The 19709-nt window shown below is 41.7% G+C and overlaps 1 protein-coding gene across 3 annotated transcripts in view; it reads left to right on the plus strand.

Annotated features, from left to right (window-relative positions):
* Positions 1 to 15387, plus strand: part of trabd2a (TraB domain containing 2A) — a 62742-nt gene extending 47355 nt beyond the window's left edge. For 2 of the 3 annotated variants that reach the window (XM_034602240.1, XM_034602241.1), the window contains exons 6-8: positions 67 to 157; positions 2892 to 3155; positions 7570 to 8944. In XM_034602240.1, coding sequence (XP_034458131.1) covers positions 67 to 157; positions 2892 to 3155; positions 7570 to 7774 — 560 coding nt within the window. In that variant the 3' untranslated portion in view covers positions 7775 to 8944. Of the gene's footprint in view, positions 1 to 66; positions 158 to 2891; positions 3156 to 7569; positions 8945 to 15376 lie in introns of those variants that run through there. The other variant, XM_034602239.1, reaches the window with a different exon arrangement.
* The last annotated feature ends 4322 nt before the right edge of the window (positions 15388 to 19709 follow it).

The raw sequence follows: 19709 nt of genomic DNA on the forward strand, positions 1-19709 counted from the left end.
CTGTAAAACTAATCATTAGCATTCAAAAGTGGAGGTCACCACTTCTCTTTTTTTTTTTGCTTGCAGGTCACTTTCTCGGCAACAATACAGTCATTGATGTGCTGCGTCGCCAGGGATACGAGGTGGAGCACACCCCTGCTGGGCAGCCCATAAACAGGTACGTTTACTGCTCTCACACACACACACACACACACACACACACACACACACACTCTTGACGCAGTGGATTCTCTGATTGATTTTGGACGTACATGGTGCAAATTGAACTAATCCCTTAATATATTTGATCGTCCAATTTGACAAAATTGCCCCAATTTATTCTTCTAAAATCAAAAGTACGTTTTGTAATAATTTCACTGAACTCCTTCCAAACGGAGTTAAACTGCCAAATATCCCCTAAATGCTTCGTATTATATGTTCGCTCAAATCTGCCAAGGTAAAGGACACAGTAATGACAGGAAATGATGAATAGCGTTTAAGTACAAACCCAGATGTGACACCAACTGACCAGTCAAAGTCTGAGAATCGCACAGACATGCCGAGCTTGGTAAAATTCAAAGATTCAAAGGGACGGAGGGAAAAGTGAGCATTTTGTTCAGGATGTTTTCTCTTCCAGAAAGTTTTTAAGAAGCGGTTTGAGATTATTTGATTTTGAAGGAAACATTAGAGACATGAGAAGACGAGAAACTGAGAAATAAAAGAGATGACTGATAGAGAACAAGGCAAAACAAATATTATGTTGCACGGAAAGGGCCGTTGCACGTTCCGATTTCCTCTGAAAATCTCGAAAGCCCATATTTTATCACTTAAACGGGTGTAAGGTTCCACGTCCTGGCCACATTCTACAGAGCGACCGCCTGCCTCTCGGCCCTGACAGGAATATATATTTCTCTGTGCTTTTTCACGGACTGGATTTCAAATGGGAAATCGTTTTCCGAGTAAGAGCGACTCCTTTCGCCGGCCTGTGTTTGTTCTCAGACCCAAAACAGATGTTAACGTCCTGCGTCAGCCCTTGTGAGAAATGTGTTGCCTCCAATAAATCAAAAAATCTGCACCGGGTCGTTATCCGCTGAGTGATTCTCCCTTTTTTTCGTGGGCGCTCACTCTCCCTAAACGTCCCCTAAACATTTGTCTCTTTTTGAAGTTTGACAGGGTTTTTGTAATTTACCCGCTTGGTTGACACTGAGGGGACTGGGTTTATTATCTTGTGTCTTTACTGGCAGAGCCACTAATCTGCTGGGGAGGCTGGTTGATCACACAGGCAAGAAAATAAAGGGCAAAACACAAACAACAATTAAAAACGGCGAATAAGTTGTTTTCTTATCTGAACTTGTTTTTTCTTATTTGCCGATTTGTTTTTTAATTGATGTTGTGTTTTCTTATTTCATTTTTGTGATTTGTGGTTGACTTTGATTTATTGTTGTGTTGTTCCCGTTTGTCGTTCAGGGCCACCGTAGTGAACAGCCAGGCTCAGGCCACTGTTTTTATTCCTGTGTACACAGAGTATTTCAGCTGAGATCAGGCCTCTCACACTTACCTGACATATATCAAGTATTATTTTCTACTATTCTCAACACTACAGTACCAGGTTCATTCTTTCTAGAGAATCTCTTGTTTTGGATTTCTTCTGCTTCAACAACGCATTCATCGACCTCTCACATTCACGTCTTCAGCTGTTTCCACTGAATAGATGGCACCACAGATAAGTCACCGATGAGGAGCTGTTGAAAAGACCAAGCCGAGCAGGACTCATGCCTCCTGCTGTGAAGCATGTAGTGCAGTCTACCATGGCACACAGCGTGGGTGGCTATCTCGCTGCAGATCTGTGTTCTCGTTCTGTGTGTGAGTCAATGAACGACTGAGTGAATCTCCTCTCAAACACAAACCCAGTGATTGATGCGGGATGATGAGTCGAACACAAAAGTCTATACAGCCATATCTGAATTCAGTGTTTTCTGTGGAGGTGAAGAATCAAGTAAACCTCATCTAAAAAAGGGGGAAGCCAATTTGGAAAATAAATAAATAGATTTTAATTCTAGCCACTGAAAGACCTTAATTTATCCATTTGGTTGTGCTGACGTCAAGGATTTATAATTTTTTGAGACATTCCATTGGCAGGACAAACTTAGGTGTGACAGGGTTAGAGTTAAGGAGGAGCCTTAGTTTTATTTGAAATTCTTTTTTTGTATTGTAAAAGGGTGTGTGTGTGTGCATTGCGCTGGTTAAAAATAGTTACTGACCTCATCAGTGACGACCAGCAGCTCATCAGAAGCTCAAGTGTTTCTAATCAGAAGGATTAGTTTTTCTCTTGTTCTTCCCATTCTGGACCTTTCATTTATCTTCCAGAAAATCTCCGACATGTTCTCAATTAAACTGAATATTGGTTCTTGGAACATCCACAGAATCCGGTTCTCACAGCAAGAATTCTTCCTCTTCCTCTCCTCTCTTCTGGCCTCCTTCCTTTTCCTTTCCTTTTCCTTTCCTCTCCTCTCATTTAGAATTGCTTGCATCTGTGCCTCCTTTGTCAGTAGCACCTCCACCCTCAGCAGGTCAAATTTCCGAAACACCCAAAAGGAAATGAATAGTTTTAGAATGAAATACTGTCCGACTGTAGACTTTCAAAGATTGTAGATTGCTCCTTTTGTGTTGGACTGTTCAAGGCTCCGAGAGTCACCAACATAAAGCCCTGTCGCTCTCTAGTCATCCTACAGAACAAGGGACAGGGGGCTTTTCGGTCTTGTTGTCATTTTGCCTGTGCAGCTAAGGTTAAGGCACTATATGGAATTTTAAATCCATGATCTGTGCTTAACTTACTTGTTGTGACAAAAAGCATCTCCCACATCTTTATTTAAAAAAATGTTTCTCAACTTCCTTGGATTTGTGATTTCCAGGCGATCATCATCGGGACCGGAGTCCGAGGACCACTACGACGAGTCCCCTCTCCTGGAGCCTTTCCTCCACGAGCTCCCCAACAAAGAGGAGGATCAGGGGCGCACCCTGGAGGACGACCTGTTACCCCACATGCTCCTGCCGGCGGACAGCCTGGAGCTGCTGGAGAAAGCGGAGAGGAAAATGCTGAAGAAAAAGAGGAGGAACAAGCAGAAGAAGCAGCGGCACCGGCACTTCAACGACCTCTGGGTTCGCATCGAGGAGAGGTAAGAGCACCCAGCGAGGGCCGGGGTCACGTTTCCCCCCGTGCATCTGTCACCACTTCTCTGTGGCGTTTGCCGCGATAAAGGCATCAGGAGGAATGTAGAAGAGGTGAGACAAGAGACCAGAGGTGGAGACAAAAGGAAAGAAAAGAGTTTAAGGGTAAACGCTCAGACGAGAAGGACAGAGAGGATGTGAGAGGAGAGGGAGGAAATTGGAATATGTTACGCAGCCTTGTCCTTAGAATATGCTGCCGCAGGCTTAAACAGCCAACGTATCACATCACCACACTCTTCATGGAGTCTGCACACACTCCAGCACACACACACACCCACACACACACACCCTGTCGTGTGGAGTCCAAACTAGTTTCTAGCTGGTATAAGTGTCCTGATGTTGAAAATAGCAGCCTGGGAATTCCTACTAAGTATCCGGTTTGGGTCTCGCAGTAGCTCCAGGCAGGGACTAACCAGACAACAAAACAAGCTCACCTTTCAGACCAAAAGGAGACCCCCGCGCAAGGTGTGGTCGGCCATGTTGAAACTTCTCCCGGGCTCGTTGTACGGATGAAAATTTGTGTTTCCATTGATATGATTTTGCACTAAGACAGGAAGCAAAAAGGTTAAATTTATCCATTTCCTGCACCCACTGGCGAGAGGTTTAATTTACAGACGGGCCATTAACACATCCCGAGTTTGCAATTCACCCAAATCACATCTTTTAGCTGTGGGACAGAACAGGACAATGTCTGTGATATTTCGGCGAGGGGCCGGCGTCTGGGTAGAGCCTGGAGGAGACGCACCATGACATCTCATCTGCAGTGGAGATCACTTGTTTTTAGCTCTTATCGCCAAATGCTCTCAAATGTTGTCCAAGTTGACGTCTCTCAGCATCTTCCTGAGATATTTTTTATTCTTTTTGTTTTCCATCCGTATTCTCGCATGGCCTCACTTGGACACTATCCTCGGCGGCTGGCAGGAAATGTTTTGGAAAATGTCCAGAGCGACCGACTGTGACTTTTTGCATTTCCACATGCAGCCCCTCTGGAAAACCTGAGGTCTGGACTCCAGTGCATGTCTGAAAGCAGCTTTATTGACTTTCGAGGGAAACTGGATTAAGAGCACATTCATCAGCCTGAGAGTCAAAGTGGCTGTCTTAACTCAAAAGATCTATCTGGACAGAATCACAAACTTGTATGACATATTTCCCAATATGTATTTTCCCCAAACTGCAAAGTAACCCCCGACGGAAAATGTGATTTTGCTTCGTAATTAAGGATGAATTAAAGTTAAATCTGTAAGACTGAGTTTTTTATTTTCCTTTCTTTCTCCTGAAAGAGCTTGAGTCAGTTAATCCTCTCCTTGTATTTAATTAGTGTTGATCGCAGCTTGTTTACTATGGTTGATATTAACATTACACAGATGGAGTGGTGTAATTCCAGCTCAGTATTTGAAATTCGAGGTTTGTCTGAAAATGCTGTAGAATCCCATGAGGCTTTGTTCTATTTCCTTTTCTTCTTTCTCTTATCTTTCTTTCTTTCTTTACACTCATACTTTAAATAGCCTGAGATTTCTTTTTACACCAGATTGACTTTGGCAGCATGAACGCTCAGCGGTTAGCTCTGTCATCTTGTACTAACCAGCTCCAGGGTTCGACGCTCTGCACTTAATTCTTGGAGGAGTCGTCATGTTTGCGAGGGATTCCTCTGGTTCCTCTGGTTCCTCTGGTTCCTCTGGTTCCTGTGGTTCCTGTGGTTCCTGTGGTTTCCTCCCACAGTCCAAAGACCTGCAGGTCAGGTGATATAGAAACAGAATAACAGAGTCTGTCCGGGGACTTAAATTTACGTTTCCTTTGTTAGAAGTTTTATTGAGTCCAGGGTATTGTTGAACGTATGAGCTAGAGTTTGTGTAGTAGTGATCGTGGCGTGGAGCCATGGTATCAAGATCCCGCCAATATATGTGCTCGGCCAATCGCGTGTCAGTCTTGCCTGTCAATCAGGATGTTTCCTCCCATTTTTATCGTATTAGATAACTTATTAAAACCAAATTCATAAGAACACATTTGATAATCAGTCTAACAAGAACGAGCAAAAATGACAGAAACCATCTTTGACATATACTTTGACTTTAAATGTTGTCCCATCTGTTAACATGGAGGAGGCTGGGTTTATGACCTTTACTGCAGCGAGCCACCAGGGAGTGATTCTTAGATCTGGCTTCACTTGTGGGGAGCTGTCATGTCATCCATCTTTATATGCAGTCTACGACACAGAAGTCTGGTGTTGCAGACTTTTTTTAAATGATCGTTTAGTCTACAATTAATGTGGTAATTAATATTTCCAGTGTTAGAGTAACAGGTTGGGTTGTAATCATTATAAATATTATTAATTGCAGCTAATCAGCAGGTAGAGTTTTGTGTAATTGCACCAGTGAAGGACTTTGCCCTCGAGCACAGAGTGATTTCTTACCGCTGTATGAACGTGCATATTTCTACGTACAGTATGTGACGACTCCAAACTGGAAAGAAAGCTCGAGCCATGTAGCGTCTGTTCTCCGCGGGAACAGAGGAGGTTTGTGAGCATTTGTGTACATTATGTCTGCAGAAATGATTTCCCCCTGCACGGAGAGAGGCTGCGTTTGAGCGGCGGAGGAAACAGACTGTTTGTGTACACTCTGCAAAGTGTACGCGGTGCACGTCTTTGTATATTTGAATGTCTGAAAAGGTGGCCGAGTGAGAAAACGGGAGAGGGAGTCCAGAGAACAGAAGCGGCCACAGTGCCACAGCTCTCTGTTGTGTTTGATGCATGTCCACGGAGTGATGTGCCGCACCTGGTTTCCCTCAGCCTCTCCCAGACCCTGGAAGCTAAATAAACTTAAAAAATCAACCTCAGGCTTTCTCTGAATATTTAAACTTTTTCTCCCTGCTTCATTTTTTGCACGTGACTTCACATACCTCTGTAAACTTTTCCAACTTCTTGAGTGTTGGAAATATTCAAATTGGAGCTCATTTGTCCACAATGATCCCTCTAAAGCCATTTTAAGACGTGAACTCAGGAGGATGTCCACAGAATTGGGTCCGGACTTTCTCCAGAGCTTACCTTTCACACATAGACGACATATGCTCGTCAGTGCAGATATTTCTATTCTTTTTGTGTCTTATTTTTCATTTTTACATCTGTGGCGTGTCAGAAACGTCTTTAAACACCCACTTTCTCACGGTGAATCCAGCAGAGGATCTCCTGTGTTCTCACATCTGCTCTTTTGGACATTCTGCGGACTTCGTACAAGGCTCTCTCTCGGACATTTGCGTTCTCACGTTCAGCCCCTCCGGAGAATGTCCTTGTTTCAGTGCACGTCCGAAAGCAGCTTAAGTATGCTGGTATTTGTCTTCAGTCAGGATGTAATGACTGAGACATGAATCAGGGTTTGGGACAGAATTTCATTTTTCTAAACGATGCTGCTTATCAAAATATCTTAACCGATAAAACCTAATCCAGGAAAAGGAGGAAACCCTGTCTGAAGTGACTTTTCTTTTATACTGAATGAGGTGATGCTGTGTGAAACTGCTGCTGCAGCCCTCTGGTATCTGGAGATCCTGACTTCAGGAGCTGTTTGTTTGGTCTGGCCTCGTCCCCGTCTCAGCAACACAAACACTGCGGGCTCGGCATCAAACAGGAGAGCAGAAAAGATTTAATTGCCAGACTTGAAAGGACTGATAAAGACAGAAACTGAGATGGAATTTTTTAAAAATCACAACGTGCAGACAGAATGTGTAATACAAAGAGAAAAGGAAAAATAAAGAAAGTAAAAACAGGCAGGCTGTTGGTTTGTAGCCATGAGCTGATCAATGAGTTGCACGCCCGGGGGGTTTTGCTCAAATCTCCCCTGGTAGGTCGGTGCTGCTGCAGTGGATTCCTCTGTCGGGAAGTTTTTCCTTTTTAGCTTTCATCATCATCATCATCATCATCATCATCAATATTTCCATTGTTTACCTCCTGCAGTCGGCATGTTTTCTCAGGCAGTTGTGGACGATGTGGAAAAGCAGAGAGGCTTTTTCTTTCCCTCTCAAACTCCAAGAGGAGAACAGAGATGCTGCTGCAGGTTCAGAAAGGGGATGGAAATTAGTTTGGAAATGAAAACATCTCACTTAAACAAATTTTGGTGGACTGTTGGCAATTAAATTACAAATTAGAAGTACTAATAGTATACTGGATACTTCCTCCAAGGCCCAACAGGCCCCTTAAATTAAATCAAACACCAATTTACATGCTCTCATTAGCTGCTTTCAGACGTTCACTGAACTTCGCAGATCCTCCGTATTTTCTCTAGATTCATGAATATATCCTGGCAATGTATAAAAGAGGTTCGCAGGGACCTTAAGAAGATAAATGTGTTTATCTTCTTCTTCTTCTCTTCACAGCTCGATGGTCCAGTCGCCGCCTCCACCGCTGGTTCGCATCATCAATGGCTACATCACCGTGCAGCCGCCCGACAGAGTCCACAGCCCCCACAACCACCACCACACACCTTCAGCATCACCCACCTCCTTGTCCTCGTCGTATTCGCTCGTTTTCCTCTGCACGCTGCTCCCGCTCCTCGCACGGATGGGGAGTGTGTTCCTTTAGCAGACATTTTATCTGGAATAAACTCTCAATTATTGGGTTTTCAGAGAAAAAACATGGAGCAAGCATCGAAATCGACTCTAGCTGTCAGGTAACAGAACACTTCATGGACGTTAGGCTGGATAATGTCTGCGTTGTCGGGTCCAAATGGTAAATCACACCAATACAGCTTGTCTCTTACAAATTGAGGCTTCGATGAGCGTATCAATTCATACAACCGAGCGGTTTTCTTGGAACACGAAGCGCTCATAAGGTTTCAGTTATTTTCTCTAAGCGTGGCGGGAGCGAGCGCACGGGGCTGCAGCGGGAAAGACTCAAGCGAAAGCTCACAAACAGGAAGTATTATGGGACGTCTGGGGGACGTTACACAACATGTCGGCTCCCTCATGGGTTACAGTGTTACAGCGGACGCTCGTCAGTCAACATCCAGTGTCTCAGAGATCTCACACGAGTGACGGCTCAGCCAATGGACACAAGGACACGTGTTGCTGAATATCAAATATCCTCAATAAGTGTGCATGTGCATATATGTGTGTGTGTGTCTGTGTGTGTGTGAGAGAGTGAGAAAGTCTATTAGCTCTTAACCCCCCCCCCCCCGGACTCTTCAGAAATGTTACATAAAACGTGGGGTGAATTGTAAATATTGTTTCTAAATATTATAGATGTATTTTTTAGAGTTATAAAAAAAAAAGGAAAATTATCAAAAGTGTTTGTTGTTGTTGTTGTTGTTTATATAAATGTATAAATAGATATGCAGTATATTTTTTTGAAAAAGAAATCAGGAACTAACCACCATAGCCAGCGTCCTGTGTCTCACTGAAATGGATTTTTTAAAAAGGGACAGGCGATTGTATTGTACTGTGTGTATCAGTGTTATCACTCGCTTTGCTGTGTGCGTCTGCTGAGAGGATTCATGTCAATGTGTTTTACACAGAGACCATTTGTTTAATTTATTTAATAGTTACTACTATAGTTTTCCTGTAGGTCAATGAAATATTCCCTGTTTTTTTTTCTGTTTTTGTCCGAATGTGATATTTCAGAGGCAATAATACTTCAGTTTTAAACACAGAACACGTACAGCTTGGTGCTTTAGGACTTCCACATTTCACGTATGCCATGACATAACTGTAATAGTATTACCATGTTAACAATAAAATATTTATCTAGATTAAAGCTGGAGTTTAATGCTCGTGATTGGCTGTCAAGTAAATCAGAGGGACTTGAATTAACGCAAATACTTTCTGTGAATATTCTACTGACGTGTTCAGTATCGATGCATTTCTGACTTTTACATGATCACATCAATAGAAAATAAAATAATTTCCTGCATATCCGTCATCCTAACATATTTGCTTTTGAAATTTAGTTCAGTTTATCACCACATTGGACAATTTTTATTGCCCAGACCTTTAATGACGCTGCAGAGGTGTGGTTCACCCGTTCATGATGCATATTCCATATTCTAAATCCATATAGCAGATTGCAACGAGGCCTCACTTCTTTTTTTTAATAAAGTAATGACGGTATAATGTTTTACAATGTTTTTACAATGTCATTTTTAATTGTGCCCACTAGAAGTCACTAAAGTGAGACTTTCAAATCCTATAAATAAACATATTTACTTAACTGGAAGTGTTTGCAGATTAATACAACAATACATTTGAAAGCAAAACGTATAAAAACACGTAGAAATATAAATAATTCAATATAGAGTGTTAGTCGTTTGTGAAAGTCAGACCCGGAAAGCCACTGGCGCTCATGCGTTCCCAGGCGAATCTCGAGTTGCCCCAGTGTTTGTTTATATCATAGAAGATTAATGCTCACATCACACGACACTTGAAGATTAGTAGTTGTTGACACAAGTCAGTAGTTTGGTATCACCAAAGCATTACACTGATTGTGTGTTCTGGCTGTCTGTAGGTGAAGTGTGGGTGGCTACACACACACACACACACACACACACACGTTGCCCTCCTGCCCTGACCTAGGGCTCATGGCATGTTTACGTGAGGTTAATGTGCTGTGATAAGGCCGCTATTAGTCGCTGTTTGATGTGTGCATGTGGTCCCGCTGCAAACAAGGCAGCCGCCCCCGCCGGTGGACGTCGTCCCTGCAGGAAACAAACAGGAAGCCGGCGCTAACGGATTCTTTAGATGCACAGGAAATGAGGGTTAATTGATTTGCTACGTCAACAGGAAAAGAAAGCTAATTGACTTGTTAGTTTGCGCTTTGATTCAGGAGTGAGTGGCTGCGGAGGTGGAAGAGGTCACCGCGGGCTGCCCACGTCTGACGTGCACGGAGCAGGAAATGTAAGATGTTTAGGCATAAATGAGGTGTGAGGCACGAGAGGTGAGCGATTCAACACACGGAGAAACATGAAATCCTGGTTACGTTAACTGATGTTTTATATTTTCTCTCCATTTACAGAAGGAAGAGTTACAAAGTGAAGCCGATGGGTGCGTAAGAGTCCAGGTAATGTCCTCAGTGAGAGGACGTCATGGAAATGTAGTAAAATCAATAAGTGAGTTTGAATAAATGTTGGAAAGGAGCGACCATCACAGACCGATCCTGTTTAATTGTGGCGTCTAAATTCCCTCTGTGATTTATTTAGACTCTTCTAACACTTAGATTAATCAGGAAGCATTTGTAATCTAAAGTTATGGGTTCTTTCAAGGTCAATGTTCCATCCTTCCACCAAGCTCCATGGAAATCTGTGCAATATAAATTAACCCACGAGCCAGCAACTGGACAGGAGTGAAAACATAACCTCCCAGGTGGTGGTACAGGAGTAAAATGATATCAAAAATATTAGTTTTAAGAAGGGATTTAAACGAGACTAGAAACTAGTCAGTCTAAGGTCAGTCACCCTCTCTCGTGAGCTGTGAATAACCAGTTCCATCATTTTTATTATATGATTATATGCTGTAAAGAAAGAAAAAAAGTAGACTTCATAATTCCTGACTGTAGCCATGCCGACTACACAAAAACATAAAACTCGCGCCACGTAGAAAACAGAACGCGACTCAAAACCCCCCCCCCCCCAGATCTTTCTTCTGCTCCGTGTAACTCGGCACTTTGCAAACAATGGACCATGTAAGTCACTCAGTCATTCCATCAGAGAATAAACAAACAGAGGCACAGGTCACACCTCCAGCCGCTGCTGCTGACAGATGTCACAGGTCATTTAGCGTCAGACGCGCTGGACGCAGAGCGCTGGGAATTCCTCGAGTCAAACCGAGGGGCAAAGGAGGTAAATGTGAAATGGTTTCAAGACATGAGATCAGGATCACAATGCGCTTGAAGCTTTTTGTCCAAAATCATGTTTTGCATGTTGTAAATCCTGAAGTTTGATAACAGGGGAGTCTGAATCCAGGCTCTGACCCCAAAATACCTGCAAACGAAACATGTATGAGTCACCAGCTAACACAGATATTAGTTTAATCTATATCTATATCTCAAATCTCACATTGATCATCTGTCCCATCACATCACATCTACACACATCTAAACCAGCCTTTTGTTCTGTTTTTGGCCCTTAATACAAACACTTTTATTTTTTTGTTTTGCAAATCTGGAAAAATGCCTTCGACAATCATCCATCCCTTAATACACAATTAAATAAGAAAAGGGCTCTTGTAAAAACATGAAGACATGCCACACCAGACAGGAGGTGGGGTTGCCAGATTGGACAAAGTAAACCTGCAGGAATTGAAAGCAGATGTGCACGCAGACGTCTGTTTCCTGTGGAGTACAAAACCAGTTAAACAAAAGAAAAGACGAGGCATTGTTAGGTATATGTCAGAGTGTGTTCTCTTCGAAGGACTGAAATGCTGTGTTGTTTATTGGTACTTTCCTGTGTAGCTGTAGGCCTCATAAAAAATAAATCAGATCCTTTATTGGGGAAAAGTTTGGAAAATCACACCTTTCAATGACTAAATGCTTTTGAAAGGAAAGATAGAATTGGCGGACTGGTTGTTTTCTAAAGTGGATTTTCTCCACTTTAAAAAGCAAAAAATCCCATAAAAAACACTTGTTTGCCTCAAAGCTTCTATCCGAGTATTTATAAGATTAGGAAACTAAATCTGTGAAGTTCTCGCTACACGAGCTCAAAGTGTAACTTCACCCCGAAGTTTTGGCTGAAGTGCTTTTCCCTGGAAATTCAAATATGCCTTTAGCACGCAGTGCTGGGAGGCGGGGCTAAGATATGCCTATTAATACTCTAGGTGGCTTTATGAGTCTTATTATAGATTCGGTAATAAATGTGATATCAAAACCAGCATTAATGTATTTCACCAAAGAATAAACATATAATTTAGTTAAAGAAACACATTTAAGAAAGCAGCATCTCTTTTCAGTCATTCTCATCTGTTTACTCTGAGGATCTAACGTTCACCCAGTTATGTTTTCATGTTCTTTCCTCCCGTCAGAGGTCCCGTCCCTGTTTTTTGGTCACAAGGTCAAATCACTTTCCCATTGTTAAAACAAGCCCAGCGTGTCACAGTTCGTCTCACGCAGCTCCGCTCATGTCCCTGCACAAATAAGCACACGAAGGCCGAGCAGTGGTTATTATCCCTGCATCAGTCTGAGGCTTGACACTGTGTTAACTGAGAGCTACGCTAACACACTGAGAGCTACGCTAACACACCGAGGCCTCAGTATATTTATACAGCAAATCTCCTAAGGGTTAAATATAATGTGTTATTTGTGCCTGTCAGGGCTTTGACCAGTGTTCATAGTATTAACAACAGGATTTGTCTTTCTTATATAGACGACACTCTTTTCCTCTATTGTCTGTCGAGCTGACACGGTGGAGGGTAAAAGATTCTGTGTGTTTTGTCAGTGATCCCTCGCTCTTTTCTTTCTTTACCCGATTTAGTTTCTCGCCTAATTACTTGATCTTTTTTCAGAGCAAACATTTTGAAATATTGTCGTAAAAGCACAGGCGTAAATAATCAAATGAACGATGCCCAAGTTATCGTTCATCATATTGTTCTTGCTTGAATACAAAAGAGTCATTGTTAATATTATTAGTAACATCTGTGCATTTGAACTGTGTAAAGTTCTTGTAGCCACAGAGAAGAGTGGTTTTAATGTTGTTTTCATGAATCATTTATTAAATTAGTTTTTTTGGGATATGTTTTCAATATTTAATGATTATTATTATCGTGTTTTATTCTTGCTGGTTGGAGAAAATTGAGCGAAGGGGTCTGAGCCCTGCAAAATTCAAGCTTACATTATAAAGAAAATATGCAAATACATAATGCGCCAAGTATGAAAACTGTGGTTGTATTATGCTGTGGTTGCGTTCGGGGGGGAACAGTGGAACGGTGGTGCACGGTTCCTGGTTTGAACCCTGGTTCTCTCTTCTCGCTTTGTGCAGTTTTTATGTCTCTGTGTGGGTTTTTTTTCTGAGGTCTCCAACTTTCTCCCACAAGCCAAAGACATGCAGGCTGGGGTTCGGTTAATTGGACACTTTAAATTGAGCGTATAGGTGTGAATATATCACAGTGAATGGTTGTTTGCCTCCATGTGTTGGCCCTGTGAGTCCAGCTTAAGGATCAGCATCGATAATGGATGCATGGATAGTTTATGTTTAGTCTCTATCTGTAAATGAAGAGGTAGTGTTGGTAGAACGAGCTACAGCGAGGACAAGAGGTTGTTTTTTTAAACCTCAATATGTCTATTTCTGTTCTTTTCTTAGGTTTAAAAAGTGACAAAGAAATAAAAGTAAAAGTCTTAGAAGCAGCTGTGTAATCTTTCGTACACTACATCAATATTGTGTTTCAGTGGGAGTTGTTTATGTGCGTCTGTGGCCGTCGGGGTCGGCCTGTCTGTGATTGTCAGCTTATAAACAAATGAGCTCTTCTGGTGCTGGTGCTGCACTGCAGGGTGTCACTCAGCTACAGCACAGGTCAATGGATCCCATTCATGGGAACAGAGTTTTAAAGAGTGTTATTGAGAGGAGGACGGTCACACAGGGAGCTCCAGCTGAGAGTCACCACACACACACACACACACACACACACACTCACACGTCATGGTGAATATGCATGAGGGTGCATGCACGGAGACGCACGTAAGTGTTAACACAGTCCAACTGGACCACATACAGGTTCTGAGTGGGTTTGGTTCATATCCCTTTTCACCGTCAAAACACTCTCTTACCGAAAGTGACCCCCCCCCCCTCAGTGCTTCTCATATTGAACGTCAGGAGCGTGAGCGCAGGGTCGACACAGCCACTGGGAGGGAGGTGAGGACTGGAGTTTTCCCATTTTCCTCTCACCTGATTCCTGCGTCTCTTCTGTCAGAGAACTCTCACTCTCACAATGTACAGTAGATCAGATACACCAGTGGGCTTTGCTTCGTTTTATTCTCTTTATCTGTTGTTAAATCAACATAATGTAACTTACTAAAGAAACAATAAGACATTTTTTCTCCTAACTACTGGCTGCATTGTGTCAGGTTAGGATAAATGAATCACTACATTCGTTAACAACAGGGGAAGCAAACACACAGAAACCATTTGCATTCACAGAACAAGATTGGTTATTCTGGGACAAAAACAAATACACTGTCTGTGATTATGTTTCTGATGACTTGCAAAACACGCAAATTATCATTTCCTCATTGCATCATAAGAACGTGAGGTGAGGGTAGTGCTGTTGCAATTTATTTGTATATAAATGTAATTTCTAGGGGGCCGAGTTGTAAATAAAACATATATCAGCTAGTCGGCTATAACCAGAACCTTATGTTGGCTAATGTGAGCGACCTCAAGCTTCACATTGTTCTGCGTCACGCTGACATGACTGATTGAGTTTACTGACTAAATGGCCCCTTCTATTTTCTTAAACTGTAGAGCAACTTGACATTATCTTTATCAGTATAATTATCATTATCCTGTAACTTCCACTTATGGACACATTTGTCTCCGTTGAGCAAAAATCTAGCATGACAGAATTTAGAAATATAACTTCTCCATTAAAAGTATTTTACTTTGTTGTTGACTATTACATTGTTTATCATGTTTATTGATTCAGCATTTAAGTTAATCTTCAGTGTCATTTCCTGCACATTACACATCCACAGTGGAGCCGAGTGGCAGCAGCGTGTAGACCTTGTCAAATATCAAACACCCAATTATCCTCATGAACGATAATTCCCGTTGTCATCAAATATTTACAGTCAGGTCATGAAGGGTTTAGCCGACCTGCTCCTGCTACTCATATTCCATTAGATGTGTTTACAGCAAACACACAGAGATACACAAATGTTGCACTGATTTAAAAAATGGATGTTACACTACAGGCACAGCAGAAATGAACTTCATGTCACATGATGACTATAAAACAAAAGATCCTGTATGTAAATAACCTCAGCGCTGATGAGAAATAGAAGAAAAGCAGAAAACCATTAATATTGATCAAATCTGATGAGTCAAAGTGATAAATGTGTTTAATTAAATCAACTTTAAGAAAGAAAACTGCAGATTAAACCAATCAGAGCATCATGATTCACTATAGGCTGCATTTAAGCTGTGTTCAATGCTGCCCTCTGCCTGTGAGCTGAGGTACTGTGTCTCTGTCTCTCCTCTCCCAGCTCCAGGTTTCATGGTTCAGCTCCTCAGGTCTGTGTCAGTATCTGAGTTTGTTGCATTTTGTCGTACAGAGTTTGACAGCGGTGCAGCTGCTGTGTGCTCCTGGGCAACAGTGTTGATCCGGGCTGAACCTGGACCACAGAGAACTTGACCAGTGGAGAGATAAGAGATGGAAAAACAAATAGAAAGAGCGTCAACACTTAATCAAATCTATTCTAAAATGGCTTTAAGTTTGGCCACTAATAAGATATCACAAAGCTTTATTATTATATACAATGTAAGAGTATACAAATATTAACAGATACCTTTAAATTAAAACAGTTTTTTCTCAGGACCTTGGACAGGTCGCAAGGGAATCACCGTGGCAACAAAGACAGACATCCATTCACACTTACAGCCAATTAAGACTCTCAAATTAACTTAACCCCAATCTGCATGTGTTCAGAGTGAGAGATGAAATAAATGCTAACATGTAGTAAATAAAGAACTCAGTGAATAAGAAGAGAAAATGAGAAGGATGAGGTCGAAATCCCTCCGAGCTCCGGCGCAGAGAAAAAAAAAGATTTTTCCCAGCTTGATAAAATCAAACAAAAGAGAAACATCTGAAATTCACAGTTGACGGGACGAACCGTCGGTGTCAGCTCCACTGGAGTCGACTCTTTTCTTCCCATCATGCCTCCTGTTCAAAGAGACAGACTTCTATTCTTATGCTCGTGTGCTTCTTCTACACTTGAGTGACCTGTGTGTATGAATTCCACCAGTTTCCACTCCAACCAGAGATTGTATTTATGTGAAAACTCTGCAGCAAGATACAAAACCTTTTGCTTATAAAACCCACATGTTTGTCATCACCTTGTGTTTTCTTCGCTCACACTTGTACTGTATGTGTGTCAGCGCTCAGGGTGGTGCTGTTTGAAGTCCCTGCTCATATCTGTGGGTGTTTTAAAGAGGCTCCATCTTTCCTCATGCTCCATATTCCAGTCTCACAATCCACAGTTGACATTGGAACATGTTTACATATCGGAGCAACACCAGGGTTAAATAAAAACTGCTAATGCATGTATCTGTAAACATTTGATACATTATGCATGATGTTCTGTGGCCTGATACTGACATTAAGATGCAGAGAAAGCTTCTTATACTCAGAATGAAAGATTATGTTACAATAGCCGAGCCCGGACACTGCTGCACGTATATGGAATGAATGGAAAATGAGAATGTGTCATGTGAAGAGAATTGCAGTGAGAGGATCTTATCACTTGTTCATGGTGTATATAACACAGTGTTTTATTAAAGGTTAGAGAAGACGGAATTGATTTTCTATATCGATTTTTAAATCTTAGACTGTAGACTAGACTTTTACAACCTTAAACTATTCTATATTTTTTGTTATATATATATATATATATATATATATATATGTGTGTGTGTGTGGGTTGTAAATGAGCAATCACCCTGTTTCTGATTAGTCCTTTACTCCCATATGAAAGGAGCTTGCAGATCAAAAAATGGAACAATCCTTTTATGTATATATCATATATATATATGTATATATATGTATATATATAGTCATTTTTGGTGATGATTTCTCAATGAGAATAATTAAAATCTCACCTTGTCTTTAAAGAGGGCATTGACTTTTTTTATTTTTATTAGATGACATAAATTCAGTGTCCATTATAATCCTCGGTTGAATCCTTTACAGCGTGAAAATTAGCTGAAGACTTCAAGGAAATGACTTTCACCTTGTGGGAGTGACATCGTCTTTAACCTTCATCAGATCCGCCTGCGTTTGTTCGTCCTTCAGACCAAAGAGGTTCTGTGTTCATCAGGACCAAACCAGAGGGTCGCCATTTGTTTGTTTGTTTGTTCGCAGAAATAATCAAAAACTACTAAACCGATTTCCATGAAATTTGGTGGACGGGTCGGACATGACCGAAGAAAGAACCCATTAAATTTTGGAGAGGATCCCAGGTTTTTATTTTACTTTCTTAAACATGGAGAGACAGGGCGGAGGTACGCACCCCCCAAGCCCCCCTTTAATTTAGGAATATACATAAATAGACTATTTCATAATCCAAGTGTTTCATTTTTTTAATGTATATATTCAAGCATTTATTTATTTATATATAATCAAGTTATTTATTTATACAAATTTTGGCAGTTTGTATCTCTGCCTCCTATCATTCTTTGTGTCACTTTCCCTTTTTCTCCATCCGACCATTAGCACCAATTCCCTTGTCTGTCCCATAAACACACACAAACAGAAACACACACACACACACACACATGCTCGTCTGCCTTCATTCTCAACACCCGCACCTGCCACCTGCCACCTGCCACCTGCCCCCCCTCCTCTTTGCATCGATGCTGCCGTGGCATTTTTAAATGAGTATCTATTAAAATGCCATTATAAGGAATAGGGAGTGATGCTGTCCCTGGCAGGAGTTTATTGGAAAGTAAATGTAAGCTCCCACTCACAGAACACCTCATTAACCCAGTGGATATTTAAAGCAGCAGCGAGGCACAGGTACAGATTGAGGTCCTGCTCATCTTAATAGTGTCTCTGCTGATGGGACAAACTCTGCTCGGACTCAAACCTGAGCTTTCTAATGGGAACTAATACCCCCTAATCCGTGCACGGCGACTGCACCACCAGTGCACAAACAACCACACGGGCGGGTGTTGGTATCTGTCTTGCTCAGGGGCACTTGTCTTTGACTGACTCAAAAGCTCATTGTTGAAACCGAGCTGCAAGTTACTCTGAGAGAAGCTGCAGTCAAAAGCAGTTCCCTTAAATTCAATCAAGCTATGCACACACTCCCTTATATATGCCTGTTTTTTTATCTCTGGGATATTCGTGAAAATGTCAATGTTAAAGAAAGTGAAATTCGGACAAAAAAAAAGAAGTAACCCACAGAACAAACTACAGTCGTATGATTTGGTTCTTTTACCTCCAATGTCTCCAAGACGATTACATCATATTATAATAGATATCTTGACTTACACACACACACAGACACAATCTGTGCTGTTTTCTGAAGTTAATAATCTCAGTTGAATAAGGTGCATTAAATCAAATTCCAATAATCGTTAAACTTGCCTAATTCCACAAATTGCACATTATGATTCGATGGGACACATTAAACAAAGCTCTTTGTTTGAATTAGCTTCAGCTCACGGTTTGCAGTCTCACCATCTTTTTTTTTTTTAACGATGGATGGCAGCGCCGGCAGATCCTCTGAAATTTCCTAACCATTCTTCGCACCTCTCAAACACGAGCGTGAAGTGTCTCCAAGTTCCAGCTGTCTCCTCACCTCAGGTTATTTTTCACCAGCAAACCCTGAAGATAACATTATTGAATATAAAGCGCCTGGCACCGGCTCCTCGACCCTGCCGAGATCAATTTCAAGTCAGAGGCGGCAGAAAGGAGCCAAAGACTCTGTGAAATGAAACCGTGAAATATCACCTGCTCCCACAAACACGGACAAATATAAGAGTTCCTCCTGAAAAGTTGCAAAGACGAGGATTCATTTAAACCTATTGTGGGATTGTGGGGCACAGATTTGTCTGTAAGTGGGTTTCCGGCGGGTTGAAGGTGGAGACATCCCTCACTTAATACCACGGTGAATTCTCCAACATCCAAATAAGTTAAATTGTGTCTCTGTGGTGAACGTTCCCCTGAGATTCTGCACAAACACAAACCCTGAGCCTCCCAGACTGGGCTATAGGGCAAATTAATAGATTCAGTGTTTACCTGCCTGTCAGACTCTGGCCTATTGAGACAGCAATTAAAATGAAGCCCTCCCCTGACCCTGAGCTTTCTGTCTAATGTCTCCGTCTCTCGGCTTGGCCTTTCACTGAGTGAGAGAGAGAGAGGGACGTTCATGAAGCCCAAAAGTTAAAGTCACTGCTTCATTAGGCCGAAGCTGTGGATGTGGTGAGTGCATAACGCTGCCTGTCGTTCTGAAGTGAGGTTCAGCTCATCGGCAACAGATCTCCTCTCATCAACATGTTGATATTTAACATTATTTTATAAAAAACTCATTACATCCCATGTAATTTATTCTTTACTCAAAACATTTGCAAAAATACGAGTCAGAAACCAAATAAACTCACTTGTCAGTTTATTAGGAACACTAAGCCAAACCTAATGTAGTCTAATATATAACTGCATTAGAGAGATGTTGATTCCCATCTTGAATCTGGTGTTGAGCTGCACTGTTTTTTATACACATCTATGAATGTGTCTGTGCCGCCCACACCTATTGATTTAAATGGGGTGGACAAAATAATAGGAACACCTGACAATGCAAGTCAACAGCATAACAGACTAAATTC

Source organism: Hippoglossus hippoglossus, chromosome 12 (genome assembly GCF_009819705.1).
Source record: "Hippoglossus hippoglossus isolate fHipHip1 chromosome 12, fHipHip1.pri, whole genome shotgun sequence".
Classification (NCBI taxonomy): domain Eukaryota; kingdom Metazoa; phylum Chordata; class Actinopteri; order Pleuronectiformes; family Pleuronectidae; genus Hippoglossus; species Hippoglossus hippoglossus.